The sequence below is a fragment of the Podarcis muralis genome, chromosome 11, assembly GCF_964188315.1.
Source record: "Podarcis muralis chromosome 11, rPodMur119.hap1.1, whole genome shotgun sequence".
Classification (NCBI taxonomy): domain Eukaryota; kingdom Metazoa; phylum Chordata; class Lepidosauria; order Squamata; family Lacertidae; genus Podarcis; species Podarcis muralis.
The window spans coordinates 4,538,309-4,559,471 of record NC_135665.1 but is presented as its reverse complement, the minus strand read 5'-3'; the positions used below and the strand labels follow the sequence as shown (position 1 = coordinate 4,559,471).

The 21,163-nt window shown below is 40.5% G+C and overlaps 1 protein-coding gene across 3 annotated transcripts in view; it reads right to left on the bottom strand.

Moving 5' to 3' along the window:
- Window positions 1-21,163, bottom strand: part of VPS13A (vacuolar protein sorting 13 homolog A) — a 136,961-nt gene that overhangs the window by 57,974 nt on the left and 57,824 nt on the right. For all 3 annotated transcript variants that reach the window (XM_077935994.1, XM_077935995.1, XM_077935996.1), the window contains exons 24-36: window positions 20,745-20,832; window positions 17,815-17,984; window positions 14,555-14,711; window positions 13,152-13,231; window positions 12,266-12,325; window positions 12,026-12,176; window positions 10,914-11,030; window positions 10,703-10,806; window positions 9,952-10,119; window positions 7,196-7,503; window positions 4,448-4,595; window positions 2,882-3,032; window positions 147-274 (exon numbers count right to left, since the gene is read on the bottom strand). In XM_077935994.1, coding sequence (XP_077792120.1) covers window positions 147-274; window positions 2,882-3,032; window positions 4,448-4,595; window positions 7,196-7,503; window positions 9,952-10,119; window positions 10,703-10,806; window positions 10,914-11,030; window positions 12,026-12,176; window positions 12,266-12,325; window positions 13,152-13,231; window positions 14,555-14,711; window positions 17,815-17,984; window positions 20,745-20,832 — 1,830 coding nt within the window. The remainder of the gene's footprint in view (window positions 1-146; window positions 275-2,881; window positions 3,033-4,447; window positions 4,596-7,195; window positions 7,504-9,951; window positions 10,120-10,702; window positions 10,807-10,913; window positions 11,031-12,025; window positions 12,177-12,265; window positions 12,326-13,151; window positions 13,232-14,554; window positions 14,712-17,814; window positions 17,985-20,744; window positions 20,833-21,163) is intronic.

Genomic DNA, 21,163 nt, shown 5'->3' with positions numbered 1-21,163 from the left:
TCTAGCTGCCACTTTAGTACAAACCTATAAAATATTATTTTCCAGGTTTGAAGGTGTAGTTGTTTCCTCCCATATCTCTAGCCAGTTGCAGAAAATCTGGGTCCAACCCACCAAGTTTATTTTATAGAAAATTATGTTTTCTTTACCTGGTTGGAATTTGGACTGTACAAAACTAGAGTCAGGGAATCAATCTGGAAGTCCAGTTTCAGTACTGTTTTAGTCTTAGCTGAGGAACGTGCTTCTACAACAGCAGATGTCACTATTCTTACTCCAGCTATAAACATTAGGAACATAAGACACAATTATAATTACCATAATAAGAAAAAAGAAAAAGTTATAGTCTCTAATGCACTGCATTTTGAAAGAGAAGAAATGTAACTAGATGAATGTAAATAAAACAATTTTGCCATCAATGACCATCACCAGAGCAATAAGTTTGCCAGACTGACAGTTATGAAACACTCCGCTTAACACATGGTTATTCAGTTAACTGATTTTGTATAGGCTATAGGGTTCTTAAGGTTGTTTTTCTTACACACAACAGGTCCAGCCCATACTGGACTCAGGTGGATTTAGTTCCCCCTGATCTTGAAGGAACTTTTAAGCAGCCCATTTCTGGAAGCATGTTTTGCCAAGCTAGATAAATAAGAAATACACAGCACCCACCCACAAGCAAAACAAGTGAACATGGCAGAAAGCTTAGGCACATATAGTATGTGGCCCTGGGTCTAGGCTAACAGACTGGAGACACACCCTTCAGATAAACCCAAGGGACCCTGGCATACTGGACCCAGCAGGGATGCTCCAAAGCTGACCAGAACCAAAAGGGAGGGTTATCTAAGAGGAAGAACATTCTGCAGTATTTGCTTCCCAAATGCCACTTCATCAGATGTACACAAAAACATTTTATAATGGTGAGTAAACATACTAGGTTTAGTCCATGCAATAGCCCTACAAACCTAATAAAGAAGAGAGTGAATGGAAAAGGCCACAGCTGCTGCAACTGCTTTATTGTAATTCCATGGTAAAAAGGTCACAAATGATTTAGTTTGACTGAAGGGACAAGTCTGGAAAATATAGATTTTTAAAAGGATTCCGTGACATTGATGTGGTGGATACAGGAAGGGCAAAAGATAGGAAGGATGAGCTCCTCTTGGTGATGGAAAGAAGAACTGACCTTTCGGATGAAGGAAGGTACATCCTCAGCACTACTCTGGTTTGAGAAAGGTGTGCAGGTGTTTTGCCACAAACAGAGCATTCAACTCAGACATACTCCTTTGCAGATGTCACTGCCATGAGGAACCAAAACTTAAACCATGTACAGAGGAACAAATAGAAAGGAGCATCCATGGCAAAGAATGAGAATGAAAATTTTGGAATAATTCCATATTGGTCTATAGGAGTAAAAAGGTTAGCAAGTGATGATGCCCACCAATCTGCATACTTTTTGTGAAGCATAGTTATAAGGGGGTGTGTACTTCAAACAGCTGTTTTGAGAACTGCTTTAAGGCAGCTTCTGTGGTTCCAAGTGGGAGCGCTGCTTCTCCTGCAAGCAAGTGAGCAGCAGTGGAGGGGAGGGTGGAGAGACTCTTCCCATCATCCTGCTGCTTCCACTTACCTGCTTGCCAAAAAGCATATGAACTGTGCTTTTAAAAAGCACATTAACTTCAACTCATCTGCTGGTTAGTGGGCATTAAATCCTGATGCCTTGGCTGTGTAATCCTGTTCTCTGCTGGGAGCAGGACACATAGCCAGTGCAGGATTAAACCCGTTCCTCCTGCCCATCAGTTGACATCACCAGTGATGTCAGTTGATAGATAGGTGGGTGTGCAAGGCAAACTGGAACCCCTGGTGCGCCAAGACTGGCCCATAAGATGGAGGTCCTTCACTCCTGATCTAGGACATCATCAAGGCATAAGTGTTGAATGAACAAAGATAGAAGCAGCACAAGATGCCCTTATGGCTAAGACCACTGCCTCATAGGCCCACCATAACCCAACACCTGCCTTACGTTCAGTCAAAGCACAAAACTGGGCTTGAATTAATTATTAAATCCAATCATTTATGGAAAACCAATCTTATTAAATCAATTACAGGAAATAAATCATTTCGAGAAGAAATTACTCTAGGGAAATCAACTGAAGAAATTACAGCAGGGAAATTAATTAAGCTATCAACCAGCAAGTATTAGCAAGAGGAAACAATCACAGACTAAACTGAAGTGACGACTCCAGGAAGGGGGGGAATCCCTTCCCACAAAAGGAGGCAAACACACACAAGCCACACAAAACGAATCACCTGTCCTGAGCACACACAGCTAACAGAAAAATAACACAAGCAAAATCAGAAATGATGGAAAAATGACCAAGCTACTGCCTTGCACAATAACTCAGTAACATAATTGAGGTGGCTTCCTGGAATGGACTAGTTAGAAGTTCCTGAGATGAGAGTATGTTCCTGCCTTTGAGCACTAGACACAACTGTGCCCAGTGTGTCAGCATGAGAGAAAGAATGTTTGGATCATTAAAAAGGAAGTAAACAATGGATTTCAAAGAAACTGTCCAAGATGAATGTGAGCAGGCTTCTATATATGAAATATAATATGGCTCTTTCAAAATATAGCAAAAGTGGTGTAACTCTCCATGACGTACCAACTGTAGATGATACTGCTCACCAACCCATTTACAGAATTTTGTCTATGAATTAAATAGTAAAACTATGTAGATCAAGACCCAATGTTGCAAGTGAGTTTTATGTAAGATATTCATTTAAATTCACTCAAAACAAAAAATTATAGTTCATGTAACTATTAAATTAAATTAATAACTTCTTCTATAGGAAAGAGATAATTGAACTGTAGCTTAAGCTTTAAAACACATACCTCCAGAATGCTGGGAAACACTTGCTGTTCCGCTATGGATGCTTAGCACATCTTTTTTTTCCGGTACAGGAGGTGGAGGGCCAGAGCTATCCCCTAAATTTTCATTCAGTGTTCTCAAGATAGTTGTTATATCATCCTGACTCAGAATCAGCTTTGAAAAGAAGTTGATTACTCTTAATTGCAGGCTGAGTATATATAACTGTATTAAATGTTACAGGTCCTCTAGAATCAAAAGGTTTTTCCATGTAATAAGGATTATAAATTCATTTTAAGTTTAATAATAATAATAATAATAATAATAATAGGAACAACAACATGTATAGGAGCACCAGCTGCAGACAAGGAGGGCAGAACAGCATCAGTAGTGCTGCATTTGCAGGAGCAGGGATAGAGCAGGGTAGTGACCACTGGGCTGGCAGCACCCTGCAGCTGCCAGGTATGCGTGTGCACTTGCACATCGCCACCAACCGAGGGCTCCAACATCACCATCCTGCCCCATCCTGCCCTGGCAAATGCACCTCCGCCACCACTTCATGCATTGCTACTGCATTGGAGTGGGGGGGGGAATCAAAATTTATTCCATGTTTACATTCAAATGCTTGTGCAGAGAAAATATTTATTGAATACATAGCAAATTTCAAAATAATAGAAAAATTGAAATTGAGGCTCTGCCTCTCCTCATTTCTTGGACTGTTCAAACTATACTTTGCCCTCAAAAGTGAAGGGGTGGGTCAGGTGCACCAGGAACAGATCTTGGGCTCATGTACTCCCTTCCCTGTCCATGGATAAAACTGAAACGGAGTATTGATTTGAATATTTTATCTCTATGGCTCATTTCCCTGCAATAAAAGGATTAAGGGAGAAAAGAATACAAATATGAAGCACACTTCCCACTTCCAATCTCTCCTTGTAGAATCTGGGACCAAGAATAAGCAAACACTGAAAGATGCACTAATTATTTATTTTGTACTATATACAGAAGTGGTCTGGAAGATCTAATATTTTTGCTTATTTAAATTTGTACCATACAGTGGTGCCTCGCAAGACGAAATTAATTCGTTCCGCAAGTTTTTTCTTCTTGCGAGTTTTTCATCTTGCAAAGCACGGTTTCCCATAGGAATGCATTGAAAATCAATCAATGCGTTCCTATGGAAACCGCCTTCAGACCAGGTCCGGGGACAGTCTGTCCCCCGACCTCTTCTGAAGGCTGGGGGGGGGGGGGGACAAGGGCTTTTCTTCCCACCGCCAGCCTTCAGAAGGCTGTTCTGAAGGCTGGTGGTGGGAAGAAAAGCCCTTCTCCCCACCTCCCGCCCCGCAAGCTCCGAGGACAGGAGGGCTTTGCTGCCGACCGCCAGCATTTTAAAAGCCCCTGAGACAGCGGAGACTTCTCCGCTGTCCCGGGGCGATCTTAAAATGCTGGCGGGCGGCAGCGAAGCCTCCGCTGCCCCGGGACAGTGGAGAAGAAATATTGGGATATATGAAATTACAGGGTTCAAACCTGCATTTAATTCCTATTCATATTGACAATAGTTGCAAGAATATACATCTTTGCAACTAAGAACTTACATTCATTGGCTTGAGACGTCCAAATATTTTAATGTCAGGAATTTCATGATACCAGAGAGCGGCTAAATTGCGTTCAACACTAACTTCAAGATTTAATGGTTGCAGCAGCTGTATTTCATTTTGCAATAAACCACTTATACAACTTGATCTGTAAATAAAAATGAAAAAATAGTCACAATCCAATTAAGGTTTCTCTTCAACCAGGTGTTTGACTGATTGACATTCTATGGCCATTTATATGTGTCTGGGGGAAAGGGGTTATTGGTTTGTTTTGCTTTTGCTTTATTTTGGATTTTGTGTTTTCATGTTGTTTTTTCATTTTGTGAACCACCCTGTGATCTTCGGGTATATAATAATAATAATAATAATAACAACAACAACAACAACATTCACAAGGCTGCATTCAAGTTTAATTGCTTTTTAATTATTATTATTTTCTGTTCTTAGACAGTTTCCATTTTAGCTGTAAGCTGCCTTGTGCCTGTTATATTATATAAATATAATATAATATAATATAATATAATATAATATAATATAATATAAATATAAATATAAAAATTTAAGACTGTAATATCTGAAAATGGGCTCAGGATTGCAGCTTTGATGAAATAATTCATTTAAGTGTTTTGTACCTGTGTAAACATCCAACAATATACTCTGTGTAGGACTATGCTGGATATTCATTTGGAGTGGGTCTATTTTTTATTAATTTGTTTTATTATTGAAAATTCTATCCCATCTTTCAAACAGAAACACAGAGTGGTTTTCAGTACTAAATCTACAAGTACATGAAACCACTGAATGGCGTCATCTGGCGCTTTGGAGTGTGCTGCCATTAGCATCTTGATGATGCACTGATCTATTTCTCCTTTTAATCTTCTGCAAGTGAGATGGACGTGCTGATCCAGTGTGCCTGATTCTTGTAATAAACTGAAGCTTTTATTATTTAATTCTTATTATTTATTAGTATTAACTTATGTACTTGCTTCATGGAGGATATATTATTTTATAAACAGTATACAGTGGTACCTCGGATTAAGTACTTAATTCATTACAGAGGTCCGTACATAACCTGAAACTGTTCTTAACCTGAAGCACCACTTTAGCTAATGGGGCCGCGCCACTGGAGCACGATTTCTGTTCTCATCCTGAAGCAAAGTTCTTAACCAGAGGTAATATTTCTGGGTTAGCGGAGTCTGTAACCTGAAGCATATGTAACCTGAAGCGTATGTAACCCGAGGTACCATTGTATACATACAGATACATACATAAAGATGTATACAGTCATACCTCATGATATGTTTGCTTCAGGTTGTGCTTTCTCAGGTTGCATCCCACGGCGACCCAGAAGTAACAGAACGGGTTACTTCCAGGTTTTGCCGCTCGCGCATGCACACAAAATGATGTTACGCGCATGCGCAGAAGCGGCCAATCGCGACCCATGCACATGCAGCTGCGGGTTGCGTTCTGTTCAGGTTGCGAATGGGCCTCCGGAACGGATCCCGTTCGCAACCAGAGGTACCACTGTACATGTATACATACACTAGCTTCAAAAGAGCGTGATTTTAAACTGCACACTTTTTCTTCCTTTAGCCCAGAATGGGCCAAAAATTCACATCCTTCCCCTTCCTTCTTCAAATCCATAGTCAAGAACACAGAGAAAGGATGAGGATAAATATAGGCAGAAAACAAGGGAAACTTTTAAAAAATGGGGTGTTTTGGAGAGGAGTTTGGCAAGAGGGGTCATTTTCCACATTACGCAGGGTTAAGAGGACCAGCAGTAGACTGTATGCTACCACCGCCCAGGTTGGGTGCATGGGGCATGCAGCCAGAGGACAGGCACGGAGGAAGCCCACTGCGGCCGCACCAGCCCAGCCCTCGCCACTGCTTCAGGGGAATAATAATAATCATTTATTTTTTATACCCCACCCATCTGGGCGTATCCATGGCGTCCTTGCAGCCCTGCATGGCTGGGGTTGGACTATCTAATCCCAACCTTAGAACATAGCGTGGGAGGTGCACTCGCATGCCAGAGCCCAGTGGAAGAGGGGGGTGCTGCCACCGCCGCCTCTCCTCCACTTCCACCCCTGGGTTAGGCCTGACTTGGGAGTGGAGGTGCAGCCATCTGGCAGCACGGGGCCACCATGCAAGGAAGCTGGATTCCAAAGGCCAGGGTGCTGCTTCCCTCCCTGCAGCTCCTGCCTTGATGAGGGAGGCTGTTGTGGGGGTGCTTCACTACACCTCCTCAAAAAAATGTGCCTGGGGCCACAGCCCCCTAGCCTCACCCCTCACAATATGTCACTGGAGTGGACCACACACATTACTGTAGATTAAATCTAGCACTCTGGTGCTTCTCTTTTCATTGTATGAAGGAAACAAAGGTTTCACACTTTCCTCAGTAATGCAACTTACACACTTGGTAGTGCACTTTGGTTTACTTTCACTACTAACAGCACCTTCATACCACATCCAAGCACTAATTAATACTGCTGCCTCATATAAATTAGATAAAAAGGAAGAGAGTTCAGTGTTACTGCACATTGATGACACCTCATCCTAAACCTCCAGATGACCTCAGCAGTTCCATCTAATGGAAGAATCTTCTCTCTTTAAGAACATTAGTTAGCAAAATTAAAACTTTGGTTTGTAAGTAGAACATAGTGTTTACTTAGTACATTTTCTTCAGTTTTGTTACTTTTGACAACTTAATTTAGAAGAAATCATTGCAAAATCATCTTTATATATTACCTGTACAACTTTAGGTCACTCAGTTTCACATGTATACAATCAAGAATAGGTGGGACACTATATCGTAGTGACGTTTTAATGAGAAGGAATTCATTCTTTATGGTGATCAACCCAAAATCAGCAACTATAACATCAGTAGATATTGCCGACTGTGGGATTATGACAACGGGTGCTTTAATATTAATGTCCAGCGCCATTCTGGAACTTTGTTGAGCCAATTCCTTTACACCAGTAGCTGCTTTCTCAGCAGCTTGAACAGTGGCTTCAGTAATTGCTTCCTTTGCTGCCTGAAAATTGTTTGCAAAAGCCTAGAAAAGGGAGAGGAAATCAGCAACAGGTGAGGATAACAGTCACAAAACACATCATTTTTGTACCAGTTTGCTCACTATGCATTACAAATTATCTGTGTTGTTCTCTATGTCTGTCTTTCCCTCTTCCACACAGTTGAGCAATAAACATGTTTAGAGTAGAAGAGAAAAAATAAAAAGCATTATATAGTTCCTTGTTACATAGACAAATTAACAAAACATAAAAAGGAAAAAGGTATAACCATGTGGCAACATTATACAAGGTATTGAAATATCATGTTTGTCTCAGAGGCTGACTTCAATTTTAGTTTTCTATCACCATAGACCCATTTGGTTTAAGTTATAACAAAAGTATACCTCTTTTTAAACAAAGAATTGTCTAAGCATTGCACAACAACTAGGAAAGCATACTTTCACTGATACTGACATACTTAATTTTAATCCACAGGGTTTTGCTAGACATCAATGTGGCTCAAATGAATATAAACATCAAGCATAAATTTGAAAACCCAACTCTAGTTTGAATAATTCATTAACTAGTGCTGGGATACAACATAATATAAGTTACTGAATATTATTTATTTTATTATTATTTATTAACTTTGTATAGTGCTCTTCATCCAAAGATCATAAGGCAGTTCACAACAAAAACAAAATGAAAACACATAATACAGAATAAAACAGAAACAAAAATAGACCAACAACGCCCCTCCAACAAACACATTTAAAAGGCTAAAGGCCTAGTTATAGAGAAACGCTTTTGCCTGGTGCCTTCATTACATATCTTTAGGTGCCAAGCCAAAACATTTTATAGGTCAAAACCAGCACTTTGAATTGAGTGCGGATCTATTTTTTTGGCAGCCAGTGCAATCAGACCAGGATCAGTGTAATATGCTCAAACCATCTTGGCCTGCTGAGCAACCTGGCAGTCAAATTCTGCACCAGTTTCTGAACTGTCTTCAAAGGCAGTCCTACATATAATGTGTTGGACTAACAGGGGTCAGCAAACTTTTTCAGCCAGTCCACTGCCCCTCAGACCTTGTGGGGGGCAGGACTATATTTTGAAGTGGGGGGAGAATAAATTCCTATGCCTCACAAATAACCCAGAGATGCATTTTCAATTAAAAGGCACATTCTACTCATGTAAAAACACACTGGTTCCCGGGCCGTCCGCGAGCCGGATTTAGAAGGCGATTGGGCCGGATCCGGCCCCCGGACCTTAGTTTGCCTACCCATGGACTAATCTAACCTAGAGTTTACCAGAGCATACATGACAGAAGTTAGACTATCCCTGTCCAGGGGCACAGCTGGGTCACCAGCAAAGCTGATGGAAGGCCCTCCACACTACTGAGGCCAACTGAGCCTCAAGCAGTAGCAAAGGATCTAGAAATACCCCCAAGCTATGTACCTGCTCCATCAGAGGGAGTGTAACCCCATCAAGAGCAGGCAACCTCCTATGCATCTGGCATACAGAACCACCCCCTAGCAGTCTTATTTGGATTAAGCTTCATTTTGTAGGCTCTCATCCAGGCCATAACTGAGGCAAGACAATGGTCCAGCACATCCAATGCCACATCTGTAAATGTAAAGAAGCAGAACTGTGTGCCATCAGCATATTGCTGACAGCGTACTCTGAAACTTCATATAACCCCAGTCAGTGGTTTCATGTAAATGTTAAACAGCAAAGGGGTTAAAATCAAACCCTGAGGAATTCAACACTGAAGATTCCATGGGGTTGAAGAGCATTTCCCAAGCATCATGCTCTGGAAACAACAAGGCCAAGTAGGATTGGAACCACCGCAAAGTGGTGCCAACCACCCCTAAGTTGGACAGATCCTCCAGAAGGGTACCATGGTTGAGGATATTGAAAGCTAGTGAGAGGTCAAGGAGAATTAACACCTGTCTCTCTCCTGACAGAGCCTAAACCCCAAATGAAATGGATCTAGAAAATCTGTTTCAGATTTCCAAGAGCACCTGGATCCTGCAGTTTCATATTCAATTTCAATTAAATGGGCTAGGAGAAACAGAAATGGATCTCCCAATCAGTGGTGTAGTGGTAAATTTTAAGGTACAGCTCATCGTGACAGTCACACAGCCAAGTTCTCTGCATAGACACACACCCCAATGACAGTACAAAAATGCATGTATTTATACAAACTTGTGTACACCAATTAGCAGCCATACATAGCTTAATACCCAATTTATAAGGATCAGCTGACAGTCATAGATTAGGAAACTAGACCCATTCCCTCACTTCATTTATGCCAATAATCTAGAAACAAAAGTTTCTAGAGAGTCAGTCACTCCAACTAATGGCATCATCGCACCTACTTCGAAAATAAGTCCCAGGGGTGCACTACTCTTCCACTACACCATTGCTCCCACTATAAGTTAAGTAAAACAATCTCTTCACCTTATTGTATTTTCTAAAACGAAAAGGAAGCTTACCAAAATAGCAGAGACAAATTTGTTGACAAAAACAATCTGAATGCATCCAACAGTTAAGTAAACCTGGCTGTCAACAGCTTCCATATCAGTATACGAAATGTCATTTGTAGCATACATGTACGTCACCATTTTGAAACTGAAGACCTCTTTGCCTGTAATATACAGAGCCTTGGAACAGAAAAAAGTGTTCAATGTTAAGAGTATAATATTTACAAGGTGTGCACAAAATAAAGGTAATGGGCTGCATCCAAAGGTGTTCTTACATTAATGGAAGGAGTATTTCTGTTCACACAAGGGGCTTGGATAAAGCACAGGTGTCCTTCACTGGAAGTGTTGGTGGAAGAGACAACATCTGCCAGTTCCCTTTCCCTGCAGCCACCTATGACACCTCTCACCAACCCTCCAGGAGCAGATATTTGGGGAGCATAGCGGAAAAGGTTGGCAAGAATGATGTGTGTCCATTACATAATCCAACCTATGTCTTTTCTCTACAGCACACTATTCAATACAATATATGTGTGGCAGTCACAAAGTAAGTCCTTCGCTGAAGGGCTTCAGTTTAAGTTAACAGACTTTTTTGTCCCTACTCTTTGGTATAAAACATATACCCAGAAACCACACCAAGCATGAGGATAAGCAAGAGATGACTAAAGTCATTATCAATTAAACCAGGCTAAAGCCTAATATTTATATTGCAAGTACACTGCTTTCTGTACACAGCCTAGCATGCCCTTTAAATGAACACACATACCTTTTTATGCAGTGCTGCCTCATCACAATCCAAAATAACGATATTCTTTAAGTTTGCTGATACTTCAGTTGTTTCTTTCTTCATCTTCACCTCACTATCAAGACCTAAATTTAACAGTATTAATTAACAAATCTAATATGGCACAACCTTCAAGGTACTTCCTTTGGGTTCTAGTAACCTTTAAATATTGCAATTGGCATTTTAGTCTTACCTTCAATGCGGATTTCAGATATCCAGCTTTTTTGTTCTCTTATAAAAATGCGTAAACAGGACATGTCTGCACAAACATGGAGATCACAAACATCTTCATACTTTGACTTTTTTGAAGCTATGGGAAAGTTAAAAGCAAAAAATGTTATATTTGGAATTAGAGATCTGAATTCCAACGAGGATCACAGTTGTACAAAGACACAGAGTGCACAAATACAGAGAGGAATGCAAACTATGAAAGTAGTAGATCTACAGATTGGTTTATTTTATTTTTTGTGCAACATGCCATTAGAGTTAAAGCAGTATCTTTCAAGTTAACAGAAATGACCAAATATTACCAAGAAATAATGTCTTTATGCCTCCTTCCTCGGGGCCTGACTTGACACAGGCAAGGCTACATAAGCAGAGAAGAGGCTGTCACTTCATAGGTTTTCTCTAATCCTCAGTACATACTAGGATTCCAAAGCTGAGTAAGACAGTGCTGTTGGCATCCATCTGTCTTGAGAGACAATGGAGTGCACCTCCAGGGGTGCAAGCCTGGGCAGTGTGTATGGAGGTCCTGGGCTGCCCAGATGACGACCAACCCCCCTCAGCTTTGCTGATGTGATACAAAGGAAAGGAGAGCAATACACTTGGCACAAGCTTAGCTGCCAGAGCTGCCAGAAGGAGGCGTACGAGGTGCCATCCAGCTGTTTTAGTTAAGGACTGTAGATTTGGTAAAATGCAACTTTCTATCTGTACTTCAAACTAAACTTCCTTCAAATAACACATGGAAATAAGAAGGAACAAACTTCTCCTGAGGTGTAGGCAGTACACTTCAGTAATGCTTACACTATCAGAGTAACTGATGTGCACTTTACTGATTGCCATGTGCACTTTATTGATTCTGAAGTACCATGTTTAAAGCACATTCCTCTTCCACCCCGACTCTATACAGAAACTCGAGAATTATTTTCTAGATTAGGGTTTGGGCAAATGAACATGACCCACAATTTTCATTTGCTGTCATCCAGCCTGAAACACTTTCCTGCATGCACTTTTTAAAAGCCTAGGATGTGAAATGAGGCTGGAAGAAAGTTAGCAATACAAGAGTTTGAGACTGAAAGACCTTACTAAGTTTCTTAAGAACTTCCTTCTTTTCTTCTTTTTCCTGGACGATCTCTACTGTACTTGTCTCTTGTTTCGGAAGAAGATTATTTAGGAAATTCATGGTACTCATAAGTGCTTCTGTGTGTAAATGGATATCTACAGAAGAAAAGGTAACCTAACAACAAAGTAATCTTAGTAAGAATATGTTTTAAATGCACTTTCCTGGACATAGCAAAAATTACAAAAATAAGCCATCATTATTACCTTTATGAGCTGTACCACATTCTTATAAGTAGTTTTCAGATCTGGGCAATTAATATCTGCCTGTTCTCAGAAGGTAAATAAAGACAGTTAAAATGAGAAAACACTATATACCATACAACCCAGCTCTATCCAGAAATATAGATAATGCTGCTACATCTGCTCCTCAGTATTTGTTCTGATACTAACATGCTAACTTAAATAGTGTTCTGCTAGACTTGATCAAGGGCCCATCTAATCCAGCATTCTGTCTTCAACCATGGCCACTGGGAAGTCCACAGCAAAAACGAAAGGCAAGAAAAATGGCACCCCTTGTCATTTGCCTTCCAGAGGCACATGGCTAATGAACATGGAAGCTCCATTTAGCCATTCTTCATGAATTTACTTAATCTCACTTAAAATCTATCTAGAACTGTGGTCATCACCACATCTTGTGACATAATTATGCATAAATTAATGTCTTAGGTGAAATGATACTCTCTTCTGTCTGTCCTGTCTTATTACTGGTATCTGGAAGCTACCCTGGGAGCCTCCCCACCCCGCTTGGCTGAAGAGTGGGATGAAAATAATTTAAATAAATACATTTCACTAAATGACCTTGAGCTCTAGTGTAAATGGAGAGAAGAAAGTATATACACATCATACATCAATGGTATCCTCCCCAGAGTCATTTCCCCCCCTAAAGCTGTCCTTTTTTGTACATTTTCCACTCTACAGCATCCTTTCTGAGATGGAGTGCCTAAACTAATGTTCATTTGCTAAAACAGCAAGCAGGATCAGGTCTCTAGGTTTTTAGATAATTAAGATTATTTGTCAATTTAAATAGTATTTAAAACACATCAGTATTATGGTGAAGAAAAAAATTGTATCTTCCCTTCAGCACTCTTACCTTTACATATTCAATGGCTAGAAGATCATCAATTAAATTATCCAGTGTTGAAATGAGGTAAACTGGCTTATTTTTATCATCTAAAAAAACAAAGAACAGTATAGCCAAAATGACATACTCACTGGAATTACTTATTGTATTTTCAAAGTTATGTTGCCAGATCAATAAATAGTGACAGAACAGGATCTCAATATATCATTTAATCATCATTAGATTGTAAGATCATTTCTATAATTAGTTTCAGAAGCTAAACTAAAAAAGGGGTGCTGGGGGGGGAGGGATCCAGAAAGGCTGGCTTGTGGGGAGGAGAGCTGCTTGGGGAGGGAGGGAAAGGGCTGGCTTGAGGGGGGGAACTGCTTGGGGGGGAGAAAGAAAGGGCTGGATTGGAGGGGGAGCGAGCTGCTTTAGCGGGGAGAGATAACTTTTGCCTCCCTTTCCTTCCCCCCACTTAAACTCCCACCTCCCGTGTCCACTTAGCCACCTCCTTCCATACACACACACCCCGCGCATGCTCCTCGTCCCTCCAATGACAAAGGGTAGATCACTGCCAGTATTTGATACTTGGTAGATTGCAGCCTATTTGAAGTTGGACATGCCTGGTTTATTGCTTTCATTTTATGGATAAATGGTCTCATTAGATAGTAAAATTCATGTTGAATTCATGTTTTAGGGATTGTTTTTAAAAGTCTGGAACAGATTAATCCATTTTGCATTACTTTCTATGGGAAAGCGTGCCTTGGTTTTGGAATGCTTTGGTTTTGGAACAGACTTCCGGAACAGATTAAGTTTGAGAACCAAGGTACCACTGTAGTTCTATTCCATCCCTTGAGCACCGAAATAACTCATCAGGAGATTGGGCCTGAAGAGTTATCAATTTGCAGATGATAGCACAGCTCTATCTCTCTTTTCCACCACCTAGTAACTCCAGGGAGACAGTCGAAACCCTGAACAGATACTGAGGGAAGGAGACACTGGAATGAATGAGGCTCAAGCTAAGGCTCAATTTGCATATGACAGAAGTAATGTGGCTTGGAAAGCTGCCAATCAAAATCAAAGTCTAGATCTGACTCTGAATGGAATAATACTTCTCCTGAAAGGACGGGTGCACAGTCTAGAGGTGGTTCTGAACCTGGTGCTGTCTATGCTATTCTGCTCACAACAGAAACTTACACATTTTTTTCTGGCGCTGGTGTGAGCTGCGCCAGTGTGCTTTACTATGGAAAACTGGCATAGAAATAAACTAATGATAAGGAGGACTATATTCAAGAGCAAGCCTTTGCTGTGAGTTGTCTGCCAATCCTCCTATGCCTTACACTGATTTTCCCAACAACTCTTTCCAGCAGGAACCTAAATAGCAACCACAAATAATTAATAATTATTTTAACACAGAGGTAAATACTTACCCATGTATTCTGGACACATTAAGCAAATCTCTTTAAGATAAGCAGTGGCTGCCATATCATATGTTCTTAGCTTAAGCTCAGTGCCTAAACTATAAATCTCCAAACGAAGAATTGGCTTTTCAATACCTTCAGTAAAACGAGACACTTGAAGGAACACCTATGTATAAACAAAATATGGGGATAAGTCAACCAAACCAACAGACATGCAGGGGGTGGGCAGCTGCTTATAAAGAGAAGAAACGTAAGCAGAGCTTTAAAAGCTTTTAAGAATATGGTGTAGAAGACAGTTTCAAGAATCCTCCTTGGTTTACACATTCCTAGGCATCTTTTATTCCATTATTCCGTTAAAAGTTGTCAATTGCATCCAGTGAGAAATATAAAGAAAAAACCCTATTGGGGTTTTTTTTTCATTCTCAGTGCCAGTGCATACTATTTGGTCATGAAGGGCCCTGCCTCCAAATGTATTTATTTCTTCAATGTTCATATTTTATGAACCAAATTTACAGGCAATTACTAAAAAACAATGCAATCCTCTACATGTCCAGTCAAGAGAACTCCAAAGCAGATAGGTAGATAGATGACTGCAGTAATGAGATATGATTTATTATCAGTAACTGTTATGGCTCATGTACATTTCCAACTACTTAGGGGAAAAGTTTTATGATGATATCCATTATTGTAACACTACCAATATTGAAGAAGAAATGGGTGGTATCCAACTAACTCATTCCACCAGCATAAGGATTTATACAACAAAACATCTCCCCTCCTTCCCCCACAAATATCCCACAACACCCCCAAATCTGCTCCAGAGGGTTGGGGAACTCCCAGAGCAGATTTAGGGGGTGCACAGGAGCTAATCTTTATGTAGAAGCAATGACTTGGCTGGATTCTACCCCATATACATACTGATAATCCAGTTAAGGTGAGAGGTTTTTAGCTATACATAGACAGAAGAATTAGTTACCAGCATTTAACATGTTATCAGTTGTTGTTGTTGTTGTTGTTGTTGTTGTTGTTGTTAATTGAATTTATATCCCACCCAATACCCACAGGTCTTAGGGTGGTTCACAGGATAAAATCAGAATATTAAACCACAAAGTACATAATCAAAATAAAAGCAACAACCCAATAACCCCCTGCAACACATTTAAAAAGGGCATAGGATGTAAATCAGATCAACCAAAGGCCTGGTTAAAAAGGAACAATTTTTCCTGGCATCTAAAGGTGTATAATGAAGGCGCCAGGCGAAACTTCCTTGGAAGAGCATTCCACAGATGGGGAGCCACAGCAGAAAAGGCCGGTTCTCATGTTGCCACCCTCTGGGCCTCTCATGAAGGAGGCACCCAAAGAAGGGCCTCAGAAGTTGATCTCAGGGTCCAGGTAGGTTCATATGGAACAAGGTAGTCCTTGAGGTATTGCACTTCTAGCCGTTTAAGGCTTTATAGGTCAAAACCAGCACTTTGAATTGGGCCTGGAAACTAATTGGTAGCCAGTGCAGTCGGACCAGGATCGGTGTAATATGCTCAAACCGTCTTGCTCCGGTGAGCAAACTGGCCACTGAATTCGGCACCAGCTGAAGTTTCCAAACTGTCTTCAGAGGCAGCCCTACGTATAACACACTGCAGTAATCTAACCTTGAGGTTACCAAAGCATAGACAACAGTAGTTAGGCTACCCCTGTCCAGATAGGGGCATAGCTGGGTTACCAGCCATGTAGATCCTGGAGAGAGACGCTCTGTTAGATATCACAAAAATACAGAACCCAGGGTCCTCCCACTGGTTTCCCCGACTGAAAACAGTCAAAACCTGCGCCAATTACTTGGCGAATATCACCAATCCCACCCTTCAGAGAGCCTTCACCATGGCCCGTTTTCAAACCATTCCTACGGCCTATCTGTCAGACAGATATGCAAAAATCCCAGTAGAGCAGCGTATATGTCCTTGTCATATGAGAACCAAAGAGGATCTCACACGTTACATGTTGTATTGTCCCATCTATTCGGCCTTCAGGGATGCGATGTTACAAACTATCCCCAAATCAATAGTCAACTCTGAGGACCAAGTAAAGTTTTTACTGGTGGACGCTGATCCACGGATTTCTCACGTGGTAGCGGTCTTTGTGGTGAAGGCTATGAAAACTAGGGTATGGTTCCTGGATGAAACGGTGAGGTCCCTCCCATTGCTCTCCTAACCTGTTGCTGTATCTTCTTTCCTGAATGGTGGGGTTTTTTTTGGGTAGTTTCCTTGCTGGGACAGCATGGCATGAATTTGAGCTTACTTTTATAATTTTATTGTTTACCTTTTAATAATGTTTTATGGTATTTTGTGTAAAGGCATGGACCTCACAAATTTAATAAACTTGTTGTTGTTGTTGTTCTTACCAGCCAAAGCTAATGGAAGGCACTCCGGGCCACTGAGGTCCCCTAAGCCTTGAATGACAGCAAAGTATCCAGGAATACCCCTGAGCTACAAATTTGCTCCTTCAGAGGAAGTGAAGAGCAGGTGAACTCCCACCCATCTGGTCTTGGGAACCACCCACTAACAGTGCCTCAGTCTTATCTGGATTGAGCTTCAGTTTGTTGGCTCTCATCCAGTCCATTACTGAGGCAAGACACTGGTCCAGTACTTCCACGGCCTCACATACAGATGTAAAGGAGAAATAGAGCTGAGTGTCATCAGCATACTGCTGACAACGTTCTCCGAACCTCCAGATAACCCCACCCAGCGGTTTCATGTAGATGTTAAACGTGGTGGATAGGATCGAGCCCTGGGGAATCCCACATTGAAGGATACAGCTAACTGTACTTGCCAAACAGCCTCCCCTTAAGTGTTTCCTTGTGCAAACTTCCTCTGATTTCCCTTTCCTACAGATTTCCTTTTCCTACTCCAGTGACCTGCAACACATCTCTAGCCATTTATGAGGGTCATTGCTCCTAATGAGAGGCTTTTTGGGGTGTGGGGCAGGGGAATGTAGAGTTAAGAAGGAGGGAGGAAAGTCCTGTTGCACCATTGGCTTCTTCTTCCACACACTCTGGATTCAAATCCTAGGGTTTTTTAAATACTATGTTAAAATTAATTGAAATATCTATATTCTATTCATTCACATAACTGAGATAACTAATAATAAAAAAGTCAGAAACAGCTAGATTATTGTTGAAAAGTGAAGCAAAAATGCTAACGATAAAGAACGCAACATAGTTAAGGATAAACACACAGCAGTCATGAAGAGACATAAGGTAAGGTAAAATAGTATATTACCTCAGGTATTTCAAATCTTAGTTGGAAATCAATCATATTCTTCAATGATTCCCGTCTCACTGCCTTTTTCTTTAAGCTGCCAGGCCTACTTGAGGACCCCAAAGAAGCTTCAAAAAATGGCCAGTCTTCTATAGGACTGCTTGGGGCATCAAAAAATTCTTCTTCAGATTCTAATAACGATAATAGTTCAAATGGTTATCATGAAATGCTTACACTTAAGCCATAAATATATTTAACATAATCCAATAATTACATAACTATAATTGCCTTTATAAACTATAAACTTGGATCCCCAGCTGTTGTTGGACTACAACTCCCATCATCCCTAGCTAGCAGGACCAGTGATCATGGATTATAGAAGTTTTAGTCCAATAACAGCTGGAGAAGTTTGAGAAACACTGGCATACCAGGAACAGCTGATGCAATCAAGACCTCATCACAGAAAGTATCTCCACTATAACAGTTCCCAGATTTTGCTGCTGAAGTCACTAATTTATGAATTAGTAATGAGGTCCAGGGCTGAGAGCCTTTTGGCAGTTCCCTCACTGTGAGAAGTCAAGTTGCAGGGAACCAGGCAGAGGGCCTTCTCGGTAGTGGCACCCGCACTGTGGAACGCCTTCCCACCAGATGTCAAAGAGAACAACAGCTACCAGACTTTTAGAAGACATCTGAAGGCTGTCTTCTTCCCTGTTTAGGGAAGCTTTTAATGTTTAACAGACCACTGTATTTAAATATTTTGTTGGAAGCCGCCCAGAGTGGCTGGGGAAACCCAGCCAGATGGGCGGGGTATAAATATTAATAATAATAATAATAATAATAATAATAATAATAATTATTATTATTATTATTATTATTATTATTATTATTATTATTATTATTATTATTATTATTAAAACACTCCAATTATGTCCCTTTCAAGCAGATCTGTCCAGTTAGCACATCAAGTGATAAATTGGGGTATCTACTTGCAGGCAAGAGCAGCAGCAGTTTGTAAACTTGCTTGTAAACTCACATGCTATTCTTCACAACTGCAAATGGAGCACTGGTTGCTTATAATGAAGGGGTCTTCTCTAGCAGATAATGTGAGCCAGTCACTGAGGGTTACATCATCTCCTAACAGCCCAGGCAGGAAACTTGTAGATTAATTTTAATATTTTTCCACATTTCAACTGTGTCCACAGTTTCTGTTCATGGAAAATCCCTTGAACACTTTTTGAACCAGGAGCCAAGGCACCCCCCAGATAGAAATGAAAGAAATAGGAATCCTCCATTGTGTGAAAAGGGCAAGGCCCAATCAGTAAGAAGTGAGGAATGAAGACTGAGCAGCACATATGTAGGGTGCAGTGTGACAGGCTCATTTGGCTGCCAAATAAGAACTATTTACAATAAATGACCAATGTTCCATTCTGCTAGCCTCCCTGCTGATCAGCTGCAGATGAGAACTACCCTAGTGGTGACACTATCCATTACGACCGGGATGTGCATCTGTTTAAGCCTGTTTTTAAAGTGAGAGCTAAGTGCACCACCCTGAGCTCCAGCCGTTTTAAGCTGTGTTCCCTTTCTAAGTGGCTCAACTGTCTCTGAGCTGTAAGATGCAGATAATGAGCTTTCCAAGCCATGAAGCCTTGTATCAGTAGTGATTACTGCTCTCTGAGGCCCTTTTAATGGAATGTTCTATGTGTCCAGCCACCGGATGAGAGTTTGTTTCAGGAGGGCAGAGAGGAGTAATGGATTGTGGTGCTTGGCTCTGATCTTCTTCTGGCTTAGGAAGAGAAGCCATCCTAAATGTCATGTGTGTGTGTGTGTGTGTGTGTGTGTGTGTGTGTGTGTAGCGTGTGTGTCCATGGGATGGACCGTACAGAAAGCTATCATAGCAAGCCATTGAGTAAAGGTCATGAGGCCTACTGTTCTTAGAGGAAGAATAGCTAGGACCACATCCTATTTGTTGCTGATCCTGTCAGACATGGATGCCATGGAACTATGACTACAGTAGCCCATAGGTTCTGAGTCTGGCATAATGGAAAGAGATGGATTCTTCTGAGATTCCTAGCAAATTGAACAGCGCTAAGGTAACATCTACTGTAAGTGAACAGATAGGAATATGTTTAACTCCTTGCAGGACAGGTTCTGCATCAACATACACAAGCATATTCACCAGCATATTCTTATAGGATAAAAAGAGGATTGAAGAAAACACTGTAAAGGATCACAGAACAGATAAAAGGCACAGCAACTAAACAACTGCAATACAGATGCTTACTGGGAAAGAATTCTACTTTAAAGCCTTGTTGATTAAAAGGTCTTCAGTGGTTGCTGAAAAGGCAACAGAGATGGTGCCTGTCTCACATTTGACTTAACTGAATTTAAGTACAACTAGTTTTGGATGAATGCAATCTCTTATCTATTTTTTAAAGATCTTTTAAATATACAATAGAAAATGAACTATAGAATATGGATTAAAATCATGGGGCTGGCAGTGACTGGCTTCCCCACATTCCCCTTCTCATGTCAACTCCTGTCCCTGAAAAACTTCTCCCAATCGTTGGAGGATCTTGTTGAATGGGATCAGCTATTATGGCACAGGAGGCAAAGAGAGAAGGGATTCCTGAAAATAGGGCAGAGGCAACTTCTTTGAGCAGGTGCTTATAACTGATGGATCCTTCCAGTGGGATGACTCCACAGCTTGATTTTTTTTTTCTTTTTTATAACCACTTCTGAGCTACACTCCTCTGGTTCAAAAGTTCAACTTTTGTGAGATTTTTACTCTAATTCTTCACACACACACCAAATTGCACCATATCTGTTTGTCTGGTTTAGGTCCTAGAAAAGAAACTCCCTGAAAATTTAAAGTTGTAGATAATAAATATTAGGATATCATAAACATTTTCTGAACATACATTAACCAAAAACAAAATGAAGAAAATATTTACCACTTGATCCAGCTACCGAAAGAGATTCTAGAAATGGAAGTACAGAGGTTGACATTTGTGGTGTTGTTATCAGTGATGATACCTGAAGCTAAAACAGAAAGCAATATGTAACACTTATTTATTGTGGGAGCGGGTAGGGGCAAGGGGAGCGTTCTTAGTTTGGTTTGTTCTTGTTTTTATTATGTATTTTGATCTTGTATTTTCATGCTATGAAGTGCCCCGAGATCTACGATTGAAGGGCAGTACACAAATTTAATTAATAATAATAATAATAATAATAATAATAATAATAATAATTTATATGTACAAAATGACTATTATTTGGTTAATATATTTTATTTGACAATTTTAAGTGTCATCTTTATTGATTGTTCAAGACAGCTAACAATAACCATAAGATACAAAAATAACAATAAATA